General features: G+C 44.9%; 1 protein-coding gene and 2 non-coding genes across 9 annotated transcripts; all 3 read right to left on the bottom strand.

The window, feature by feature from the left end:
• Positions 1 to 57: 57 nt before the first annotated feature.
• On the bottom strand, positions 58 to 23,473 carry ATG16L1 (autophagy related 16 like 1). Of its 7 annotated transcripts, none has more exons than XM_027661809.1 (19): positions 23,249 to 23,473; positions 22,044 to 22,137; positions 19,735 to 19,846; positions 18,223 to 18,296; positions 17,782 to 18,033; positions 16,832 to 16,897; positions 14,516 to 14,605; positions 13,721 to 13,777; positions 13,473 to 13,520; positions 12,688 to 12,790; positions 10,542 to 10,647; positions 10,352 to 10,422; positions 8,748 to 8,819; positions 6,699 to 6,819; positions 5,771 to 5,876; positions 5,122 to 5,271; positions 4,797 to 4,844; positions 4,337 to 4,438; positions 58 to 236 (listed from the first exon to the last, which is right to left on the bottom strand). In XM_027661809.1, exons 1-19 carry the CDS (start codon positions 23,361 to 23,363, stop codon positions 182 to 184), a joined length of 1,842 nt encoding a protein of 613 aa, XP_027517610.1. In that variant the 5' UTR covers positions 23,364 to 23,473; the 3' UTR covers positions 58 to 181. The 7 variants fall into 7 exon arrangements, with proteins under 7 accessions (XP_027517610.1, XP_027517608.1, XP_027517609.1 ...); XM_027661807.1 differs by lacking the exon at positions 58 to 236 and adding an exon at positions 2,429 to 3,940 and having other exon boundaries at positions 23,249 to 23,471; XM_027661808.1 differs by lacking the exon at positions 58 to 236 and adding an exon at positions 2,429 to 3,940 and having other exon boundaries at positions 14,516 to 14,602; positions 23,249 to 23,471.
• LOC113955945 lies at positions 9,691 to 9,953 on the bottom strand. The gene has a single exon (XR_003530707.1).
• Positions 12,207 to 12,476, bottom strand: LOC113955946. The gene has a single exon (XR_003530708.1).
• Positions 23,474 to 23,520: the final 47 nt, after the last annotated feature.

Below are 23,520 nucleotides of genomic sequence, written 5' to 3'. Positions count from 1 at the left end.
AGAGCAAATATTGTACTTGGGCTAAGGGTCAACCGGGAAGTGGTTAAGTCAGCAACATAAGGCATTACCTAAGGACACTCAGACAGTCAGGGAAGAGGTCTACAGCGTCCTACTCACATGGTTTGTAAACACTGCACACTTACATAGGACAGGACAGTTACCAAAAGCAGCTTTATTTACTCTAATGCTCCATCTCCTCCTCCCTGGGGTTCCAAGACTTCCAGCCTGGTAAGAAGCTGAAGGGACAAAAGCCATTTATGAGAAAAGGAGTTTAGAAAAGACTAAAATGCCATTTTGATGGACCATCAAACACTGAGAACAATGTGTTATTCTCACAATCACTAAGCAATGGATCTATTATTGTTTCACCAACATCCCACTGGCATGTGATGCAAAACACTGTTGCTGGCTAGTACACCCCCTCTCTTAATTTAGAGAGGCACATCATCTAGGATTTAAGAAACAGCTATTTCAATTAACTTTAGCTTTTCTGTTCATAAATCTTCCAAGAGTAGCTTTACCCCCCACCAGTGAATTTGGCCTTGATATTTTGCTCTACAGCATGTGTAATTTTTGGCTTGCAAGCTGCAGGAACAGCTGTAGCTTTCCTCTGGCTGCATGTGTTCCTTTGATTCCAGGGATCACATGATATCCTCTCAACTTGCCAGCCCAAGAGCCCCTCCAGCTCAGGCAACCTTGCAGTCACAAATCAGGCTTGATTTTCACAAACCATCACCAACATTTGCCTGAATATAGTGGCCGGGTTACACAAATTATTTCCAAAAAACGAACCACAGAACCAGCGTTCCTCAGCTCTTTCAGAGTTTTCCAAATTCCAACAACATTTTATTAACTGGAGGTGGATTATTTGGAGAGCTTAATCACTGCTCTGTCTATTCAACTCTGGCAAACACAAACCAGCCAGGCTTAAACCACAGAAATTTACATGTGCCAGTGCTGCAGAAGGAAAGGCAGGTCCTGATTGTGGGAAGTAGGGAAGAAACTCCAGAAATTAGCTCAGCAAATTAACAACTTCTATTCAGTCACACTTTGCAAAAGCAAAAGGGAGAGTGCTGTTTTTGTACAAGTTTGTGCTGCAGCCACTGCAGGGTCATTAGTCCTCCAGGGGAGGATGAGCATTCCTGTTGGTACATGTGCCATTGCAAACATTCTCAGAGGACCTTGGAAACAGCTCCTCCATAACCCTTCGATCTGGGGAAAGATGCCCAGCCCACCCCTAAAACCACTTGAAGGGCAGCTCCACCTTTAGAAATGAAACTGCAACAACCCCTTCTGCACCTCAGGTCCCTTCCTTGGCTCTTCTTCCCTTTCAGGCTGAAGCAGAACAGGAGGCAACAGAAGTAATCAAAATATAGGGAAAAAAAAGCTAAAATTGCTCACTAGAATTTCCTGCATACCTTGCTCCTAAGGAACTTTAATCTAAAATGCTTAAGGTCTTAGCTAGCTGGCCATTACCCTTCAGCATTATTAACCTGCTTCATAACAGCATCAAGGGGCCAAATAAAGCCCTTTGTGCAAGATCTGTGTCCAGGCTGTAATAAAACACAAGTGTAGCAGCCTAAATTATAAACATCCTAAACCCATTCTGATCCTCCTGAGCAGAGCCTGCAGTTTTGATTACGTTAATCTCCCACTAATCTTTCATCATGCTGACTTGCCATTTAGGGATCTGCTTTTCCACAGTAACCAAGGTCACCCAGACTCGTGGCAGGTGCCTTTCCAAGGACTGTCTGCCACTGCAACAGGCAGAAGAAAAAAACACCTTGCCTTTAGAAATGGTTCAGAATACCAACTTTTCATTTTTACTACAGTTCTCACTTCCATGAGCTGGACAGAAGCTTCTTATGACAAAAGGAGGGTGGTGAGTGATGGCTCTTAGTTATGAAATGTGCACATTGAAGAGCTGAAGGCTTTGCTTCATTACTCTGAAGCTGGAACCAGAACACCATCTTCAGCAGGGGGGTTTGTGTTTTTAAAGAAATGTGCAACTCCTATTCCTGGCTTCAAAACTTCACAAGGTAGCAGCTGAAGTCTCACGGCAGGAAAAGCTTTCTATTTTCAGCAGTGTTTGAAATACAGATCCTGATTTCCTCTGTTCAGTAGTTTATCCAAAACATGCAAGAGTACATCAACCTTTCAAGGACAGAGGCACTTGTTCAGTGTGGCAAGACTTCCTTCAGTCTCAAGGCAGTATTCCTGGGACAGGGCACGGCCAGGCTGCACCTGTGGGATGTCCAGCTCCAAGCTTGGAGCATTATCCTCTTTGCCCCTCCAGACCAAATCCCACAATGTGGCTGAACACAAACCCACACTGCACCAGGAAAATGACATTTCAGGTTCCCCTCTGTGCTCATTCCCAGTGAGATCTCACACACACAGAAACACAAATGAATGAATCAGAGCACTGTGGGGTTTTAAAAGCAGAACACAGGTTTATTTACAATCAAGTTCTTATGGGCAGCTGAATAAATAAAAACTTTGCCCCATATACTCTAAGTCCCCTCTGCAGAAAGTGTCTGAACAAAAGGCTGGGTTAGAGGGAGCCTGTCAGAGCAGCTGCCCCCAGCCCAGCCCCTGAGAAGAACACACTTCCTCAGTAAAACACTATCGGGAAAGAAGAAAATAAAGTGCAAATAAAAAGGCAATAAAACGCTGGTGGCTTGTCTTGAGGCCCAGACGATGTGGAAAGGTTTGGCTGGATAAAGATATGCCAGGTAGGTCCCTCCCAGCCACATCAGGGGTTGGGGTGCCAGAACAGGGACAGAGCCAAGACACCGCTCCGTAACACAGAGGGCTCCAGCGCGAGTGGGAATATTGCACGTGTGCTCGAGAAGGGGCAAATGGCCTGGAATTGCCAGCACCAAAACAAACCATGGATTTGGGATCTGACCCCACTGCTCCCCTGTGTTCTACTGACAGCCGCCAGGACAGGACGGATGAACAGGGAAAGGGACCAAACACGTACATTCTGGGACTGAAGTCACAGTGTGACTGCACTCCTCATCACAGCAGCACAACTTCCACAACGAGTTCAACGAGCTGAACTTCTCTCTCCTCATGCCCAGAAACCAAACTGCCTGTGGTACAAAAAGATTAAAAATCTTCTATTTTGTGATGCCCAAGCTGTTGAAGGGCATTTCAACACGCGGGTGCAGAAGTCCTGAAGAACAGACCATCACCTCAGGAGCAAGTGAAACTGATACAAGGAGTTCACAGGGCAGTGCTGGAGAGCCTGTGCCAGGATCACAGCAGATCCAAACAGAGCTGGTAAAACTCCAAGGCAGAGTTGCCAGAGCCACAGGAGACTACTCTCTTTAAAAGCTGTTCCAACACTTCACACTGCCCAGGACCTGTCCACATTTCAGGATCTTCTCGCCCCACACCTGAACTTGGCCACGAGAACAGAACACAGGAGACAGGACATGTTTTAAGTCAGCATACACAGTAACTCCTTCCCAACGTTTCCACCTCAGAAGTGCTGTAGATACATTTGTGTGACAGGATATTTGGCACAGCTGTCTGGTGAGGAATCCTGCTAGTATCTTCTGCTCCACTTGGTGCAGAAGTACTGCATGTAAAGGCATGACTAAGTAGCATTCTCCATCCAGAACAGCTAATCCCTCGCCGAGTCCAAGTGCCACAGTGCAGTGACGGCCGTAAGAAGTCTGACTCAGGCTCCTTCCTCCATTGCTCTGGAACTTCCCTCTGGAAAGCGAAGCCCATGTGCTTGTCAATATCCCAACTCAGGATGAATCTGGGCTCGGGTGTCCCTCCTGTTCAGCCACGGAGCAGCAGCACCACACAGAGCCATGCACCCTCCAACAGTCAGAACTCAGCCCACAGCACAGCCTTGTTGCCCTTGTCCACACTGACCACGTGGGTACCCGCTGGCGACCACGCCACTGCATTGATAGGAGAACTGAAACAGAAGCCAGGGGTGAGTTCACAAGAAAGCTGAATTCCACAACACTGAACACAGGAATGAAATACTACAATACTGTGATCATCAGTTAAAAAGCACTTTCTCAGCCCTCAAGAGACTTGGCCTTCTAATAAGCCTGAGAGAGGTACAGTTTCTTCAAAATATATTGAATGTACTTTATTAGAATCACATCTCAGTTTAAGAAGGTAACAATAACAAATCTAACCTAATTCATCCTAGAGAATACTGTCATGAACCCATAAGGAATCTGCATGTTAAGAATTCTCACACACCAATGTAAGTTGCAAGGCTGTACAACAATAACTCTGTCATCGCTCAGCGAGATTCGCAACCCAGATCCCCACTTTGGATTGCACGTCCCGCCTTCCTCACCTGTGATGCTTTGCAAGCGTCTTCTCCAATTTCCCAGTAAGCACATTCCAAATGTAGAGGGCCCCATCAGCTGAACCAGCAGCCACATAGTTACTGTCAGGGCTACGAGATCAAACAAGGTGCGGAAGGCAAAGAACGAGTCAGCAATTTTCAGCACACACCATCAGTCCACCCACAACTTCCTAAGCAAGAAACTTGGCGTTAACTACTCTTTTCAGAGTTATGTGTTACCACCTGCCAGCACTAAGAGGTGAAAGCACTCTGAAATCAGAGTGTTTCACGACATTGGATCAACATCTAGAGACAACACTATCTTGACCAAGAGGAAATGCTGGGTCAGTCACCAACTCCACCCCAGTTTTCCTGGCTATAAGTGAGGACCAGTGCAGCCAAGCATCAGGAATTGCTCACTTTGGCTGCAGAAAGATTTATCAGGCACCTTGCTTATACCTGACCTTACCTGAACACAACTCTCGTCCAGTCAGAGCCACATTTGAATCCCTGGGCACTGAAAAGTTAGAATCAGACAACTGTTAACTAATTTATAAGAAGAGAGACTTTCAGGTTATTTCTGAAGATCACGTTAAGGATTTCTGCATGGTTCAGAATAAATTCCAGCATCCCCTTATCTTTGCTGTCAGATTCTAGAGAACTTTGCCACCACGTAGAAAAAGAGTTAGGAGACTGCTCTCTCCATGGTGGTACTGAAAAACACTCCAGTACTGAGGACAATCCACAACCCAGGGTTCTGAAATTCCCACTGTTCTTGTGAAGAACACACTCACCTGAACGTCTGCTTGACAGCACTAACCCTCAGGTCGATGATCTTGAGCAGATCATCACGGGAACAGGTCAGAAGCTCTGTTCGCTCCGAGTTCAGGTCCAGAGCTGTGATTCTTCCAAGCAGCTCCAGCTCTTTTACTATGCTTTCAGTCCTAAAGACAGAAAGGGGAAAAAAAGGGAAGGGAAAAAGACAGCAGTGAACCAGGATCCAGAAGCCAAACCACTGTATCGAAACTTTGACTTGTCCCAGTGTGGAAGAAGAGGAGAAAAAGGATTACTTGGTCTACTCTTAGGTTTTGTTTCTCTCCCAAGCTAGATCCCACCTTGTGGATAACATTTCCAGATGACAGATAGATACAACTTTCCTCACAACCCCATCCTAGAACAGCAAATACTGACCAATGCAGAGTATTTACCACCAAGCAGGCTGCCTTTTCAGAAAAGAAATGGCATCCCCCCAAAAAAATCCAAAATATAAAATACTGAATAGTATAAAAGTAGTAAAAAAAGTCTCTTTCAATGGCCTTCTGCAACTCCTACAACAGTCTCACTGGTTTCCCAGCTCAGGTAGAAAAATTCCCTAGCTCAGACTAACCTGACAGCAGTCCCATAACCATTCCTACACCATAAGCTCTCCTGTGACAGTTTTACCTGATGTCCCAGAAACGGATTTTCTTATCAAAATGTCCACTCATTACACACTGCTCAGTACACACGATGTCATTGCAGCTAGATCCTGCAAACACTGTTTTTATACCTAAAAAGGAGAAACCAATGGTGACACACTTAAATTCACACTGTACAAACTGAGGAAAACAGAGACAGAAAACAATTACTAACCCCCCTGACACACACAGTGGTCACACACAGCAGTGCCCAAGGAGTGCCACGGGGTAAACTCTGTCTTAGAATAATCCTGACTTAAGTCTTCAGCAACCTCTCTGCCCTTCTTAATCTCCTTTACTGGGGCTAATATCCCTTTAAATGTGCCTGTGACAGCTGCTTTACTTCTACCTCATATTTAGCCAGCTATAATTTGCTGCTGTTAAACAACACGAAACTGTCTCCTTGACCTCTGCTCATGATCCAGGTATCAAGGTAACCTTGAATCTCAGCTGGTCTCTCAAGTGCAAGCAAGTTTAAGAGCCATCAATAGGAAAAAAAGCCAAGGAAACAAGGTGTTTCTCCCAAAGAAAAACCTGGATCTTAGCAATTTTAGATACTGAAATTTTTTGGTACATTTCTATCCACCTCAGGGTTAGAAAACCTGACCTGGCTCCAAGTTTTTAGTGAAAGACTAAAGCACACCCCCTCAGACTGGTAAAGAAAGAACCCTCCCAAAACACAGCTGCTATCAAGTGTAACAGCATTAACAGTGCTTCCTGCACACACAGGATTCCTTATTCCAGGTAACAGGCAGAAAAAGTCCAGTTACTTGAATAACAACAGATGATAACACGGCTGCTAGTTTTTCCTTTCTTTAGACTAGCAAGGAGATGAAACAATCTAGCTGGTGCCAGACTCTCATGTCCATTCAGCAGAAGCACATGGATGAAAGACAGAAGTTATGTCTCCTTACAGACTTTGCTGCGGAGGTCCCAGAGCTTGAGGGTCCGGTCGTGACTCCCCGAAACAATGCGCGCGTTGTCCAGCAAGAACTTGGCTGACAGGACTTTGCCGCTGTGACCCGTCAGGGTGTGCTGAGGACAAGAGATTTACAGGCTGAAACTGTGTATTTCCACTGGCTTCAATCACAACTTGCATATCTACTGCATTGTTTGGAGGAATAAACATCTCTTCCAATTAAACACAGACTAACACTGAGTAGGAGCAGCGAGTACCGCAGAGCCCAGCCTGAAGCTGGGAGACACAGGTCACCTTTGGCTGCAGCTTCTCCTGCTACTCAGGAACCTGCAAAAGCTCCCTTCCTAACTCTCCATTCACCTGCACTTCATGGACACATGGCAACTGCAACACAGCCCTGCAGGAGCCAAGAGAAGGGGTTAAACCATGCTGCAAATGGAAATTGTGCCTTCCTGGTTTTATAATGAGCTTCCCTCAAGGACACAACAGGGTATCAAGTCCTGACTGTTGTTACATCTTCAAGCCTAAAAGCTGAGACAACCAGAGATTTCAGAAAGACTCCTTGCAGCAGCTTCTGTAAGTGCAGGGAGAGGCTCTGTGGGGCTGAGAACATGAACTGTGTTCGCTTAGAATTGTTGAATATTTACATCCTAAATCATAAAACAGATCATGGACGACTGAAGAGTTAGGAAAAACGAGAGAAATATTTCTATATACTTAGATTTCTTTAAATACTCAAAGGACTATCAAACTACACAAAGCAATCTGGGCTTGGGAAACACAAAAGAAAAACACTTTAGAATGGAACGGGAACAAAGTTGGGGAAAAAAAAAAGCCCTGATACACAACACAGAGTCAAAAATCATCTCAAAAAGACCCCTTTGTCTTATGAAAGGACACAAACTCCAGCAAGGACTAACTTTCACTCTGCACCTCTCTTCTGCTCTTGCTGCACAGACATTACAGGCAGATATTTGCATTTAAGCAGGGAGTTTGTGGCACAGTTCACTGTGATTTCAGCTTCACTGCCTCTGGCTCATGTGCAAGCCAAGACAAATCCATACCACACACTCTCAAAACAGAGTGCACTATTTTATCTCAGCAAACAGTGAATGCACTACAAAAAATTACAGGAAGATTACATGAAGCCAGGTGGATGTTTGCAGGCATAACTAACTTTTTGTAGCAAGTAACCTACACTCTGCTAAACTGGTATTCCCTGTAATTCACATTCAACAAAGAGAAGCTGCAAAAGAACTGATATTCTTCACTTTCCTGAGACCTCACATCTCCACGCTGAGAACTACTCAGTGAATTATCATGCATCTCTTGGTTATAATGAACATGTGAAATATCAGAAGATTTGGAATATCAAAGTAGCATCTTCCTAAAACAAAAAGTTGAGGAAAAGAGTACATAGGAAATTACAATTAAAAACCCCCAAACTCTTGGAAAGCTGAGCCGAAACTTTTCTTTCGGTCAATCAAAGGTGAAACTTCCTTTAAATTAGAGCCAAGTGGTAGAGAAGAATGTGAGTAAAAAGGAGTTAGGAGGAGAGGAGGAACCTTTCAAAAGACATTAAGAATAAAGTCTGGCAGGTTCGGGCTTGCTGCCTTGGACAGCCAGGCAAAGGGCTCCTTTTCAAGAAAGCTGCTCCTGACTTAAACCAAAAGTCCCTCTTTGTCTTCTGCAAACCCTTTTTCAGCAGCCCTCTCCTTGGAGTGAGGCTAAAACATTGAGGTGGCTCTCCATACACCACAGGAAGCATTTAACCTTCCCCAGAGGGGGGCACAGAGGTGTACTTTATGTGGCAAGGTTTGCAGTGGGGGGGCTGCATTGGGAAAATATGCAGGAACTGGGACTTCCTGCAAGGCTGTGCACAGACCAACCCTGCACCTACACAGACCTTTGAGAGATAAAGCACCTGTTAATGAAAAGAACTACTAGAAGTGCCTGTAAATGCCCAACTTACAAAATTGCCACATCCCCATTAGACAGAATGGGAATAAAAGACAGAAACACCTCTTTGCCTCATGAGACTCACCCGCAATCGATTGTCATCAACTGTCCAGATTCTGCTGGCAAAGTCATTTGAAGCTGCTAAGAGGTAAGAACCCTGTGAACACAAGTTTCATTTAAAACTCCTTCAAGTTTAAGTCAAGATGCAAATTAAATTCAGATATTTCCAATAAATCATTAAAACCATGTTAGTGCTATTTTGCCACAGGAAAAAAAGAACAGAACCAAAACCACAGTGGCATATGCCAGTCTGGAAAGTTAGTGTGTTCCTTCCAAAAGGGGCTATAGCTTCTGCTTATCACCAAAATGGGAGTGATTTGTAGAATCATGACTAGAGATAAAACAATATACTTATTGTAACAATAAGAATTTATAAGAATATACAATTATAACCAGACCAAAAAGGACATTCTCCTTTCCTTTCTGCTGCACTGAGGAAACAGGTTCTAGTTTACCCTCATCTGTTGTGGAGGCATATTTTTTTCTTTACTCTTTTTTTATTTATTTTTTTTTTCACCACAGGGAAAAAGCCGTGCTTAGATAGGCCTCAGAGCGGAATTAGCCTGATTCTTGAAGTTTTCATTAAAATTCTAACGTTTTAAGCTAAGATTCCAAAAACTAAACCTGTCTGAGGAGAGATAAATTGACTTGTTCACGGCTTTAGGCTCTCACGAGTCATCCATGATGGAGAATGGGCACCACAGAATTCATGCTTGCACCCCTGTCCACCTCAAAAGACTTTCCTGAATCCTTGTAAGTCCACTTAACATCTCACCTCAGGTAGTTCTCACCTCAAATGTGTTCAAGTAAAAATCAGAACTAGCTTCTCCTGCAGATGAACAGCACCAGCACATCTCTAATAAGCTGGTCAGTGCCCACAGGAAGGATCCTTTTGGGTGTCAATAAAGTCTGGCACACAGAATCACCCCCAAACGGCAGAAGTTATGTCAGCTTTGTGTTATGGGAGAGGTCTCAGCACAAAAGTCAGATCATGTGTCCAGTTAGAACAATCCAAGACCCCCAACTCCTTGAAGCAGGACTGTAGGATGCTGATCCCAGTCATGTCTCCGATACTCCAGGTGAACATGAACTGAGCACATCTCAAGCTGTCAGCAAACACTCTGCCAGCCACAACATTGCTGTGCCATGACTGGTGAGAAACTGCTGGGAGAAAAGGTCATGGAAGTGCAAGTCTTGGGATAATCAGACCTTTTACTATTCATCACAGACCTCAGTAAAACACTTAAGAAAATAAACTGCACAGAAATAAAGCCTCAGTGTATTTGCTTTTTTGTGCTGTTACGCCAGCTTCACTGGAAAGCTGAAGACTAATTTCTTACTTTAGACAAAGCCAAGTGTATTTTATTGTAATTTTATCACAATAGCCCATAACAGCCAATGTCTGAGCTGCATATCATCTTCTGAATTATAAAGCAAAGATGAGAATTACAGACTGCAGCTTACCAAATAACAATCTTTTGTACACTTTTAACTATTTGCAGTTACTCTTGGGTTTTCACTCATTTCTTAGGTAACTTTTCAACTAGAATGGAAACTGATAGCAGAGAACAACATAATTCCATTAATTAATTCCCAATCACAAACAGTGGATATTGCACAGATACTCACAGCACTATCAAATTCTATGCTTGTAATCCCAGCATTACTACCAGAGAGGGAACCTTTGGGCTCACACCTATCTGCACAGAGAAAGACGAACAGAAACTTCAGCAACGGATTAGAACAGAAGCTGACACAAAGTGAACCATAATAGGACTTTATTTAGCACCCCACCATACCCCAAAGCAAAAAGGTTTACCTCCCAAGACTTCCCAAAGCTTAACCCTCCGGTCCATGCCTCCTGTCGCCAGTAACCGGGAGCCAGGGCTGAACTGCACTGCATTCACCTCCCCGTCGTGTGCATCCTGAGGGGAGGAAAGAACAGCCCCCCAAAATGGGATCAGCACAGGCCCAAACCCCACACAGCACAAAGCCACACAACGAAAAGGTTACACAGAATCCTAGCTGTGGATCTTTCAGCAGTTTAGAGGAAACAAAGCCACAGACAAACTCTGCTACGGCTGGTGGGGTACAGACATCAAAAAGGCTGACCCTTATCTGGAGAAAAAAAAAACAAAGGCACATAAAGAACCACACCACAGCAAGGACTCAGCAGGGATAATAAACTGGCAAAAGCCTTACAATGCTTCCTACAGTGTGGTTTTTAAGTTACACCAGAAAAAAAAAAAAGAGAGGACAGGACAGAAAACAGCAGCAGGTGATATTCTGTAGAAGGAAACTAACTTTTCATTCCTCCATCTAGAGACAGCCATAGAACATGATCCAAACAGTTCATGCAGCCATGAAACACTCAAGTCAGGCTTGAGTTAGGCAAGTCTGCTAGAAAACAGCCTAAGAGATGAACTGCATTCCCTCAGTGCACTGGTGATAACGCTGCCTTACACTGGTGATGAAGTAGTGCAAGCACAGTGTGACAGCACCTTCTCCGGAGAACTTGGGCTTAAGCTGTGCTCCCTATCTGCATGTGCAGTGACACCCCTGCTTTCTCACAGCTTAATGTTCTGAATTCTTAACTTTTTAAAACCTATGAAAATTTTAATATTCATTCCTTTTTATTGCCCTCTTAATTTCATGGCTTTAAACTACTTACCCACACAGTATCAATTAATTTGATTAATTACTACCACATTATCAATTAATTTGCTGCATTCCTTTTTAAGTCTTTTCAGTAACTGCTCCTTCAAAACCAGCCTTTCTTATATTTTTCTGCAACTTGTTGCTTGAACTTGGTCTGCCAGCTCATATTTAGGGGTCATCACACTTCAAATCTGATCTCCCTGCAGGTGCAGAGGAGCCACTCACAACGAAAGCTGGTCAAAGGCCTTGCCTAGAAGCTCTGGCTGAGAATGATGGCTGAAGTGATTTCCTTTTCTGCCTTCTACTCATCTCTCCAAAGGTGAGCCCAGTCTGCTCCCTGTGTCTGCCACACCTCTGCCACAGAGTCCTTGCATTAATTCCTGGAATGCTGTGCCAGACCAAATGTGTCTTGACATTCCATCTGGGTTCAAAACACAGGAGCTAAAGCCTAACATCTCCCCTGCTGATGGTCCCTTTTCAAGCTCTAGCTGTCACTTAAGTTATGACCCTATTCTCCCTTAAGGTAACACTGCTTCTTCCTCCACCCCACGGCTTCTGCTAGGGAGGCTGGTACCAAGGCAGGCAGGAATACACGAGCCTGCACGCTGCAGTGAGCCACGCTGGGTCTATGGATGAAAAACAGAAGTCATTTCACACCCATGAAAAACCCACATCCAGCTCTGGAGAGCCCGAGAAAGCTCCAGACACCTGTTCAAACAAGCAGCTGCATTACAAGACAATTTCCTGCAGTACCTTTCATTCAGAAGTCAATGCCCTGCACAGAAACTTAAGTTTCGCCTTGTGAGGCCAAAGAACACATAAAGGAGGTCTCAGCTTGAAAACCTTTGATCATGCACAGCAAATGAAGACACCCCACCACCATGAGCTCCTCTTAACCAGGTCTGTTGGATTACATTTGGTGCCACAACTCCCTTCACTGTGGAGAACTGGCCTGAATTAATCCCAAACTGTCAGCAATCTCTTCCTCAATCACAGCTCTACTATGGCATGATAGAACAGAGACTGTTGGGAGCCAAGAGGGTAATGGAGTGTAATTCCTCTGTGCCCTCAGAAAACTTCTTTGTCATCATCGACCTCAGTAACACAGACATCAAGCACATTGGCTCTGGGAAACACCTGGGCTAAGAATTACAGGGAATGAACTATGCTACCAAACCAAGAACTCCTTCCTGTTTGGCAGTGCTAATAGAAACAGCTGCAGAACATCAGTTCCCACACCAAGAGGATTCACTACCTCCGAAGCCAGTAAAAGGAATGGCAGAGCAGAGAATTTGTTCTATACTCACAAAGACACAGATGGCAGTAGTGGGCACTCTCACTTCCTTACTGGCACCTGGATGTGGCTCTACATTATCCTGGGGGGCAGGGAGCGAGGATAAAGAACGCCTCCTGAGATGAAACAAAGTAGAAACACTTTAAAATGAACAAGGAACACTGTTTCTCTGTACCTGTCACTTAACTACCCTGAACAGCAAGTAAAAAATGGGGGAAGATACTTTTAACTTTTTTTTATCCCATCTTTCAAAAATTACGTTTGTCGTATAACACTACGTTCACTTGTGGCTTTAGGTATTTCACAGTTCACCAGATAAGTTACCTGAACTGATTACTGACCTCATTTTGGAGCAGCCCTTACTTTTTTAATAAGAAGAGAAACATGGCAATGACTGCAGCTCCATCATTACGTCTAGGGAGACTCAACACCATTGCAGCACTACATCCCTGGCAGCAAAATGCTCCATTCCACACCTTGGGCTGCTCCATTTAAGCAAAGACCATCTACCTAAAGCAGAGCTTGGCTTAGAAGGACTGGCTCCACTCTGGACACTAAGCACAGAACCCAATGACTTATTTTAAAAACAACCCTATTAAAGGAGCAAAGTGCAGTGGAAAGTAAGAGCAAACCCCACATACTCTCTCCACAAAGAGGGGCTCATTACTCTCTTACTGTAGACAGTTTCTAGCCAGAGTTATCAACATCTGAAATCTAATCAGGACAATGCAGCTGGGTTCCATGTTACTTCAATGGAATACATTCACATGCTGGACTAAGCGCGGAGAATGTTTTCACCTGGCAGCATCAGAAGATTGATGTCCCAAAAGGGGAGACTCAGACAGACTGGAGGGAAAAGGTCAGAGGTCAGCACACGGCAAGATGGAAGAAACAGGAAGTTGAGGAGAACAAAAAAGAAAAAAAAAAGAAAGGCAGAAGCTAGAAGAAAGGCTGAAAATACTTGCTCGTATTCCCTGTATCACCAAGATTTTGGCGTACATTGAAACCAATAAACAAAACAAGGAGGTGAAAGTGTTCTAACCTACCCAAAGATATTAGTGATAGAGTCCAGAAGGCCTCCAGCTGGCTGGGAGAGTCGCTTACTGAAGGAGGGGAGCACAGGTTTAAACCTTGCGAACAGCTTCTCCACATAAAGATCAATACAGACACATTTCATAGCAACACGTCCCTGGAAGGACTCCCTCCCCTGCAGACCCAGCCCAGAGACAGAGAACACCAAAGGCATCAGTGCAAAAGTCACCAGTAACTGCAACTCAGAACATGGCTTGTGAGTCAAGTTCCTGCAACTTCCCTCAACCTCACCCTGTGAACTGCTGGGTTTAGATATGAGTGTGCTAAGTCTGAAGTTTCAAGCAAATTAATCTGTGAACTCATGTAACTACCTCTTACTTTCCACTCACTGCTATTTCAGAGAAAGAAACAGATGCATTTAATCTAGGTGAAGATTATTTTAGTATTTCAGCTAAACCCAGCTGTTTGCAAAGTCACATTGATGTCATGTGTAGTAATGAAGGCAAAACACAACAGGCACTGTTATACCCATGTTATTAACTATTTTGGTTTTAAACCTTTAAGATTAAACAGATTTTTTAGGCACTAGTGTAATTTAGTTAAAACAGCACAGGAGAACCAGCACATCTCAAGCACAGTAACAGAACATAGGACATGAGTTTCCTACTGCTCTGGTGGAAGTACTAAACTGTGTTCCAGCTAAAGGCAACTCAAACCCCTGGGTGACATTCCCAACAGTGTTGTTCCAACTCTCCCATGCCCCCTGTTCTTGCTCAGTGTCATGCTCCACAGCCCTGCTGCCCACACACCTGGCCCCGCGGCTGACGGCTCGCACTGGAGAGGTTTCCTCCGCTGTGTCCGAGGCTTCATCCGCCAGCACTTCGATGTCATCATCCCTGCTGGAGTGAGAGAGAACATCTCATTCCCAACCAGCCACAGCTTCCCGTGGAAACCACCCAGCAACAGGCACAACCGACAGGGTGACCCTGCTCCAGTGTCCATGTCCAGCCCACTCCAGGTTTATGCAGCTGCAGTAACATGCAGGTAAGGTCCAGACAACACACAGACCTGGCTGTCACTGCCAGAGAGGGAACATTCAACATGCTAAGTCTGAAAACAAACACAGGCAGCAAATATATTTCAGGTTTTTTCTTTCCAGCTGCCAATTCCTCATCACTGGTCACAGGGCTGGATTTCCACAGCTGCTATTTCTACTGCCAGACCTCCTTTCCAGATTCTCCTTACTACACATATTCTACTTCAGCTTTCAGCACTACAAACAGCATTATAACAACCTACCACGTTCAGGCAAGGCCTCACTACAGAGTGAATTGTATTTGCTGTTAATTGTATTTGTTGTTACAGAACAACAAAAACACCAGTTACTGCAGCACCAAATACAGGTGATATTGCATCAGCACCTTTTGCTGTTTCAGAACAAGGAAGTGTTAAAAAAAAGCACAAGAGTCTGAACTGTCCTCCTTCACCCACACCAAAGACATCCTCATACTTTCTGTACTGTTGTACTTCAGGTGGTGCACCACTAAGTACAAGGGATGTTTTGGTTCATTCCACTGAAGTGCTGCTGTATGACTGAGCATAACTGTGAGGTTCCAACACATGTACCATAAATTAATCCACATAAATTACTCAGCTAATGCTGAACATTTTCCCCCATTAGTCACCATGGGCTCTGACAACTAGTATTTCTTTCCTTCGAGGATGATTTTTCCTTCACTGCTGATTTTGCAGGACAAACTATTTTTAAACGCACTCGACCAACCTAATGCCATTTGACTGAGGAGGAAGTTTAAACTCAGACTTTAAACAGGAGTAAACCAATTTCCTGCCATCAGGTAACAACTCAGCTGCAAAAGGAGTTAAAAGGATGGGACTGTTGCATAGCTGCACTTTCTGTTCTAAGATTTTGGAGGACAGTATACATGAAAAAGCTATGGAAAATATATACTCTGATTTAATGCATCAAGCTGATATTTCAATAAAACACTATCAAGTTCTGCCAATATTTCTTTCTAAAAATCTAAAGTTTGTGCTATTAAAACTATGTAGCAAAAGAACTTTCCATGTTAACAACATAGTTTTAAGTGAATATAAACACCAGGGCACTCCCCTTGAAATGCTGCAATTTTCCCCTTCATTAAGCAGCACATTTATACAACACAAACTCTCTCCAATTACAAAATCAAAGGAGAAATCCAAACCATCTGTGAAGCAGTTTGAGTAGTTTACAGAAGCAATTATGCTACAAGCTCTCTCATACTCCCCATCCCGAACTTTTGTGCAGATCCTGTCCCAGAGCAGATACACTGCTCCTATCGTGTGCCAGGACGTGCAGCACAGGACCCAACAGGATTACAGGATGAGAACACAGAGACACAGATCTCAGGAAGGAGCCTGCACACTGCACTGGAGACTCCCAGCAGTGCCCAGTGACAGTGCAGCAGGTGCTGCTGTCCTGGACTGGGCTTACACCTTATCAGCCCAGTGCAAAGCACCTACACCATCCACTGCCCACTTCAGTCACCTGTCTGAACACCACCCAGGGGTAAACACAGCAGAGAAAGAACAAGAGACTAGAGAGATTTTTCTTTGGCTTACCAGGTAAAGTAACTCCACATTGATCTACTTTTTCCTCAGACAATAAATCCCTCACAGCATGGAAATGAGGGATATATTTTCACCCACGTTGACTCACTCGGTACCTGTTCCTACAGGAAATCCTTGAGCACATTTGTAGTCTAACCCTTTAAAATCCAGGCAACTCCAGAGTAATTGTTTCATGACTTCATTATTTCATGAAGAATTATTTTAAAGACCAAAGGCATCATACAACAAATATTTTTATGCTGAGATGACAACATACACTGACCATATGAACCATTCTTGGGACTTTCAGCCCAAGCATCTATTTTGAGTCCTAACAGAGCTCCTTCTTCTGTAAGTTCAAGCAGGGAGAATTACTGTGCATTTCTGACTTTACATGAAAGTTTAAACACTCCTTTCCCTCACCCAGTTTAGAAATAACAAAGATCCCATTTAACATGTATCTGCATAGACCTGAGGCACAAACTATGAAGGAGACTCTAGAAATCACGACTGCTTACGGTTCAACAGGCAGGGGCTCTTTGGCAGCTTCTGCCAGCTCCTTCTGCAGCCTGGCCTGGCGTCTCCTAAGAAAAAGAACCCAGGGTTATTTAAAAAAAAGCACACTCCAAAGGCTACCCTGCACAGTTTTGATGGGCTTCATAAGATTAAAAGAAAAAAAAAGTAAAATAAAATTTAAAAAAAAAAAAAAATCAGCCCACTGCCCTAATTTTATCGTGATTTTCAAGATACTCAAAGCAGGAGACACAGTTTTCTTATGGTGAACAGCAAAGGACAAGATCACTCCAGTGTGGCAATAAGGCAAAGTGAACCCATGGCCCTTTATGACTCATATGGATACAGATTAGTTTGGAGGGTAAAAACTTGCCAAAATAATGATTATGTTAGTAAAGCTAATACAAAACTGCCCATTACTATGAGGCTCACAGTATAGCTCTTACTCTCCAAGTATTGTTAGCTGGGAAGTAAGCTGAAGCAATTCAGAAGAAAAAAATATTTTGCAAGGAAAAAAAACCATACAAACCTATTTTTGCAAGTTATACATAGCTCAGTCTAATGGCAGATGCTCATTTTAGAGGAATGCAAAAAACACTGAAGTTAGTTAAGTCAAAAAAGGATTAAACTAGGAGCAGTACAAGATTCATTATGAACAGAAGTCCAAATATAATACCAGCAAAAAAAACCCAGTTTCTATCTGATGTATAATCTTCAGGCCACAGTTAAATGTTGCTCAAGAAACAAAAGAACATGTTTTATTCATTTAAAAGACAGGAATGTTTTCACAAAGCACCAGTCTGCATTGGCCAGAAGAAGGAACACAAAGTTCTGGACTCTCACTGTGTTGTGCAAGAACAGAGATCTCAGAGATCAAAACTAAATCTGCTTTTATCCTATGCACTCATAACTGAAAAATACACTGAGTTTATCAAATAGAGGTCGTGGATCTCACCTTGAATCCTTTTCATTTTCTGCATTTAAACGATTGGCTTCTTGTGCTTTCTCTGCCATCCAACGCGAGACCAGCTCCTGGTTGTCTTCAGTAGTTTTCCTTAGTTTCTCCTCCAAGGCATTGAAGGTGATCTGGAGAGCATCATATTCATCTTTCAGTGTCTGATTAGCTCGCTCAAGATCTTGCAGTTTGCTACGCAATTCCTGGCACTCTGTTTCCAGGTCAGAAATCTTTTGCAAATACTCTGCAATCCTGGAATGGCAACAAAATATACAAAACAATGAGGATGTCCTTTGGGACCCGTGCCATCTTCTCTGTGCTGTTTGCACAATGCCTCACAAAGGCATTTTTAGCCCCTGGCTAGGACTCCTAGAGAACATTATAACTCTAATGAAGAACTCGAACAGAAGTCTGGCCCCAGACAAAACAGTTCCTACTCACTTGGCTTCGTTCATCTGCATCTCTTTGTCCTTCTGCTGCATTTGGTTGTTCAGATCAATAACAGACTGGGCCAGCTATGGAGAGGAGAAAATCACGTTACAAACTGCCAGCTGGATAACACACCCTGAGCAGCCACCAGTGCACACACACAGGTGGTCTGTGTATCAATCTAGCTGTGATCCAATTCAAAGTATGGATCACACCTTTAAGGTCTTTTTTCCCCAGCTTCCTACGCAGATCTGTTTACTGTCCTTATCACATGGGTCATTAAAACAGAGAATCCACTTTCAAAAATGGGTTGTTGAAAAGTTACTGTCCTTTCTCTCTTCCTTCAAAAAGTTTCTTTAATAAAGTCACATCAAACAAAATGCATATTTTAGGAAGAAATTTTAGTAGTAGAAAAATTAATATAGAAACTAAAAATTGCCAAGTAAGTAAACCAACAAATGAGTGCTGACAACCAAGAAACAAATCTTCCTGCTTTGGCCAGGACAGCCATTGCAGGAGACATGCAGGTCCTACTGTAAACTCAGGTGTCACCAAGAGCTTTCCCCCAAAGAAAGTTGCAGGTGGAGTGTCTGCAGTGCACAGGCCAACACTACAGAGCTGCAGCTGCCAGATCACAACTCTCCAGTCAGAGCTTGGAGAAAAGTACCTGTCTGGGCAGGTGGCTTGTAGAACACCACCCTGGGGGGAAAGAAGGACTTGTCAGAGCCCTGAGTAGTCGGTGCACACCTCCTGTAGAAAGCTGTCTCCCCTTTGGAAAGCTCAGAATTGCTGACACTGGAGCTTTTCCACACCTCCAGTGAAATGTGTTCAGAGGAGCATGATAGCATTTTCCAGGTCATTCACACCTTTTCCCTATAGAAGTCTGCAGTGCAATTCAGGTACCAGCTTCTGGACTCATTTAGTCCATCACTGTGCTTCTAAAAACCCCAATTCCACTGATGAAGCCTCCACATTTCCCTGTCAAAAAAACCCTCCAAAAACATAAACTCAAACCCCCTGGCTTTTCCTCTCTTCCAGGCCCAAGTGCCATAGCCACAGAGCTCCTGGGCTGTGACCCAGCACTCCCTTTCCAGTCCAACATCGTGGCTCTTTCAGCCTTTGTTTGTGCTTCTTTATTCCGTCCCCTCTCACAGCAGTGGTGCTGCAAAGCAAGACCAGTGAAACCACACATGTTCTCACTTTTCAGTGTAGAACTAGTGGTCATACACAGCTCTGTGACCCACATCAGTTCCTGCCTCCTCTAGTACAGTTAAAAACCTATTAGTGAAACACAAAATTAAGTACTTAAAAATCATGCTGTGCTGACAATGTAAGCTCTCATCTCCTGGTGTCAGTGTTACAGACCAGCCACCTCTGGTTGATTTTAATCATCAAAAACTGGGGAAGCTTAAAAAGGCCCTACACAAAAGGAGGAAAAAATGATGATTAATAAGCTTGGTAAAATAAAGGTCACACCCCCTGAGGGCCATGTAGGGACCACTCAGAGCACGGGAGGACTCTGACCTCGCCACGTTTCTTGTGTAGCTCGGTGAGCTCCTCTTGGTGCTTTATCTTCAGCTGTGCCAGTTCCTGCAGCTGAGCATCATTCCACGTGCCATCGTGTCCTGGGCTGCAGCTGGAGAGAGAAGAAATGTCACAAGCCAGAATCAGTTGTTTCTGTGCCTTTGACAGTCTCGGGACATCGCCTCCCTTGGATTCTGTACAGTGCACCACAGACACAGGTCATTCACAACAAACCAAACCTGGCTCCCACACCACACACTCCTGCACCAACCAAGAGGCCATTACACAGCACTGGAAAGTTACATTTCCTGAGGACTAGATTCACCTTTTTGTACCTCTGTAAAACAGAATTCAAAATCAAATGGAAGATAACTAGCCTTTGTTTAAATTTGCACAAAGATAAGTGAGTCTTAAAAGCACACTCTCCAAATGCTGGAACAATTACAAATGTTTTACCCCCTCGATTTGTTCTGGAGGGAGCTGGTGGACCTTGAAGATGCTGGGTATCAGGAGAGGGCACAGAACCAAAATCCAGGGAATCAGGGGGGTAATTCCCAGGCTCTTGGGTTTCCAGTGCCAGGTGTGACAAGTCACTTCTCCATTGTGCTGTCTATGCCCTGATTGCAGGTAAGTTTTGGAGTGGTTACTAATTGTGTTTTACAACACAGTATTACTGTAAGATAATCTTGAATTTCTACACACCAGAACACACATGCCACTTCCCCAAAACAACTGTGACCATAATATTTACCATTCATGTCTCTGAAAGCACAGAGGCAGAAACAGAGAAAAACAGGCTTTTAAAAGGCATATACACACATACACACATCACACACAGACTCTGAGCACATCTGCAGCTCTATTTTGAATTACAACTTTTAAAAAATCAGAATTTTAACTTCATTATAGCAGATAAACAGAACAAGGCAACTGCATCCCTTTCTGCAGTCATTCCACGTTGTAACAGTCCAGTGGGAAACAGATAATGCATCCAGGAGCTGAAAGGCCTCACAGTGATATCAGTAACTTAATGCTCTTCTCAAAAAACAACCAACCAACCAATCAACACCTCGCTGAACTAATGCTGCACTAATTGCATTCCTGAAACAGTGTGTGCCAACAGACAGGAAGACAAGTCCTGTGGTAATATCCAACACATCCTATAACTCTGGCCATGCATACTCCTATAGCCAGAATTAGGTACTCTTCCCTTGGCCTTGAGGGAAGTAAAAACATTTTTCCTCAGCTATCTAGGATTAGAAAAGTAATTCTCTTTCAAAAAACTGTCATATATTGAGCACAGTATCAGAGTTCAGCTTAGTATTTACTTCAAGGTGCTGTTTCTGTGCTTGTCTTCTCATCCTCATCGACTCCAGCCCCATCTCTTGGAGCAGGTGCTCAACCAGGATCCGATTCCCATAAACTGGAGATGGTTCAAGACAACTGCAGCCATCAGGAAGCTTTTGGGAACTCTCACACAGTTCACTCCAGCCTGCTGGCCAAACACTGACATTTTGCCTGCAAATCCTCCTTCTCTGCTATATTGATTTGGTTTGTACCCCAGTCAGACACACCTGCACAGTTCTGCATTACAGAGCTGTGCTGGCTCCAGGACAAGGGCAAAAAGAACTTCAACAGAGGAAGCAATTCCCATTGAAGTAGGAATTCTGGGCTCCTTAGCCCTGCCTTTTCTTCAGGTACACCAAGGGCAGAACCCAAGAGACTTTCCCTATGGGATGTAGAGGCTGTCCAAAAGACACTGCTTTGCTGTGGAGTCAAACACCAGCAGAATGAGCAGCATGACCTCTGTCTGCAGCACCAGAGTGCTATTCCCAGGTTAGAGAGGACTCCTGCTAAACAGCAGGCAGAAGAAACCTTCCTTTTAGCATCTGGGACTGACACTTCACAATCACGGTTTTTTTCTACTCTCCCCTTCTATGTAATAACACGGATTGAAAGAAACCAAGACATCAGTTTCTCCCTGCACTGCAATCCAACAATTTCATAATCCTTAGGAACTAAGAGCAGGCAAATATTATAAGCATTACAAGGCAAACAGAGCAGAAGCAGCAGCTCCTTCTGGTCCATCTGCACACTGTGAGTTTGTGACAAATCCATTTCTGTCCCAAACTTGGTCACTTTTCTGTAAATGTACTGTAACTTCATCACATGCTTAGATACAGTTGTAACTTATTTTTAGTTCAACAGATTTCCCAGTTTGTTGTGTGCCAGATCACTGTAGAGTCCCAGAAGCTGTTTGTGTAAGGTTTAGGTTACAGGGTGCACCACAGAGGAGGAGTTTTACCCACCTGATCTCATGTCTGCTCTGCATGTCATATTTTTCTGCTTGAAGCTTATCAGCCAGCACTGCATGAAGGTCTGACTTCTCCAGCAGCTTGTTATCTGCAAGAGCAAAAAGTGCAATTAAGAAGATAACCAGAAAGCAAATCCAGATTCCCACCTTCTCCCACCAGCTATGATCTAGTCTCTTTAATTACTGTGACACAGCCAAATGCTATGGGAGCCTCCACCACATTAGTGTGCTCTCTCTCCTCTTTGATCTCAGCAGGTTAAGGCACTACCCACCCATAACCCCAAGAACTCCTCCTTAGTCCAGATGCTGTGTGGGACTGGTGTAAGAAAGCTTAACAGAGAGAGAGAGACTGCTAAAGTGCACTGCTATCTGACAGAACAGGAAGAGTTCGAAGTTCAGGCTCTTTACAGCCCCTCGGAGGACAGCAAAAAGAACAGCCCTGCAGAGCCCCGCTCAGCCCCAGCCCCGCTCAGAGCCCCGCTCAGCCCAGCCCTGTGTGCCCAGCCCCGGGTGATTGCTCTGGACAGGGCCGGGCAGGGGAGCCCCGCACAGACAGTGCCGGCCCCCCGAGCAGCTCCCAGTTGTACAAAGGACCGTGAGCACGGTCAATAGCACTATTGTTCCCAACTCCACAAGCATCTGGGCAGGAATCGGGCAGACAATTCAAACATTCAATCACTGTCCGCACCACAAAGCGCCTCATCCTCTGAGGGAACTGACAGAAACAACTACTCATTTTCCCCGATAAAGCAGAACCCCGACTTTTCCCAGCTGCCACAAACACGTCCTAGCGGCACAGAGAGGCCCCGGGCCCTGAGCCCCCCCGGTTCTCCCGCTTTCGAGGAGGGGCAACCCCAGAATCCCAGAACGGCTCGGGCTGGAAGGGCCCACGGCGGTCACCTGGTCCCCCCTCCCTGCTCCGGCAGGGCCATCCCAGAGCACGTGGCACAGGATTGCATCCAGAGCGTTCTGGAATATCCCCACTGAGGAGACTCCACACCCTCCCTGTGCAGCCTGTTCAGAGCTCGGTCACTGCACAGCAAGGAAGTTCTTCCTCATGTCCAGGTGGAGCTTCCTGAGCATCAGTTCCCGCCCGTTCATCTTGTGCCATTGCTGGGCCCCCCGAGCAGAGCCTGGTCCATGCTCTGCCCCGTCCCCGCAGGCACTGACGGCACGGACGGGTGCAGGAGCAGCGCTTACACTGGACGATGATCTCCTCGAAGGCCTGGCGCTGCAGCCGGTCCCGCCGCCGCAGCTCCGCCGCGATGTGCCGCTTCCAGGGGGGGAACCCGGCGGCGCGCAGCCCCGATGCCATGTCGGCGGGCCGGGGGAGCGGCGGCGTGGGAGGAGCTCCCTGAGAGCCCTCAGAGCTCCCACAGCCCGCACAGCGCTCGGAGAGCCCTCAGAGCGCCCTCGGATCCCTCACGGCCGGGCCGGACCCGCCACCGCCCCGCGCCGCGTCAGGGGCCCTC

The sequence above is a fragment of the Corapipo altera genome, unplaced genomic scaffold, assembly GCF_003945725.1.
Source record: "Corapipo altera isolate COAL_440 unplaced genomic scaffold, ASM394572v1 175, whole genome shotgun sequence".
NCBI lineage: Eukaryota > Metazoa > Chordata > Aves > Passeriformes > Pipridae > Corapipo > Corapipo altera.
Note: the sequence above shows the minus strand (reverse complement) of the source record. Positions and strands in the feature narration are given on the sequence as shown.

Excerpts from the sequence above, each read along its gene's own strand:
- ATG16L1 (XM_027661807.1), bottom strand. The coding sequence starts at position 23,363 with ATGGCATCGGGGCTGCGCGCCGCCGGGTTCCCCCCCTGGAAGCGGCAC. Across the intron at positions 16,898-17,781 it reads GAAAATGAAAAGGATTCAAG|GAGACGCCAGGCCAGGCTGC; the intron begins GTGAGATCCACG and ends TCTTTTTCTTAG. Across the intron at positions 5,877-6,698 it reads GGACCTCCGCAGCAAAGTCT|GTATAAAAACAGTGTTTGCA; the intron begins GTAAGGAGACAT and ends TCTCCTTTTTAG.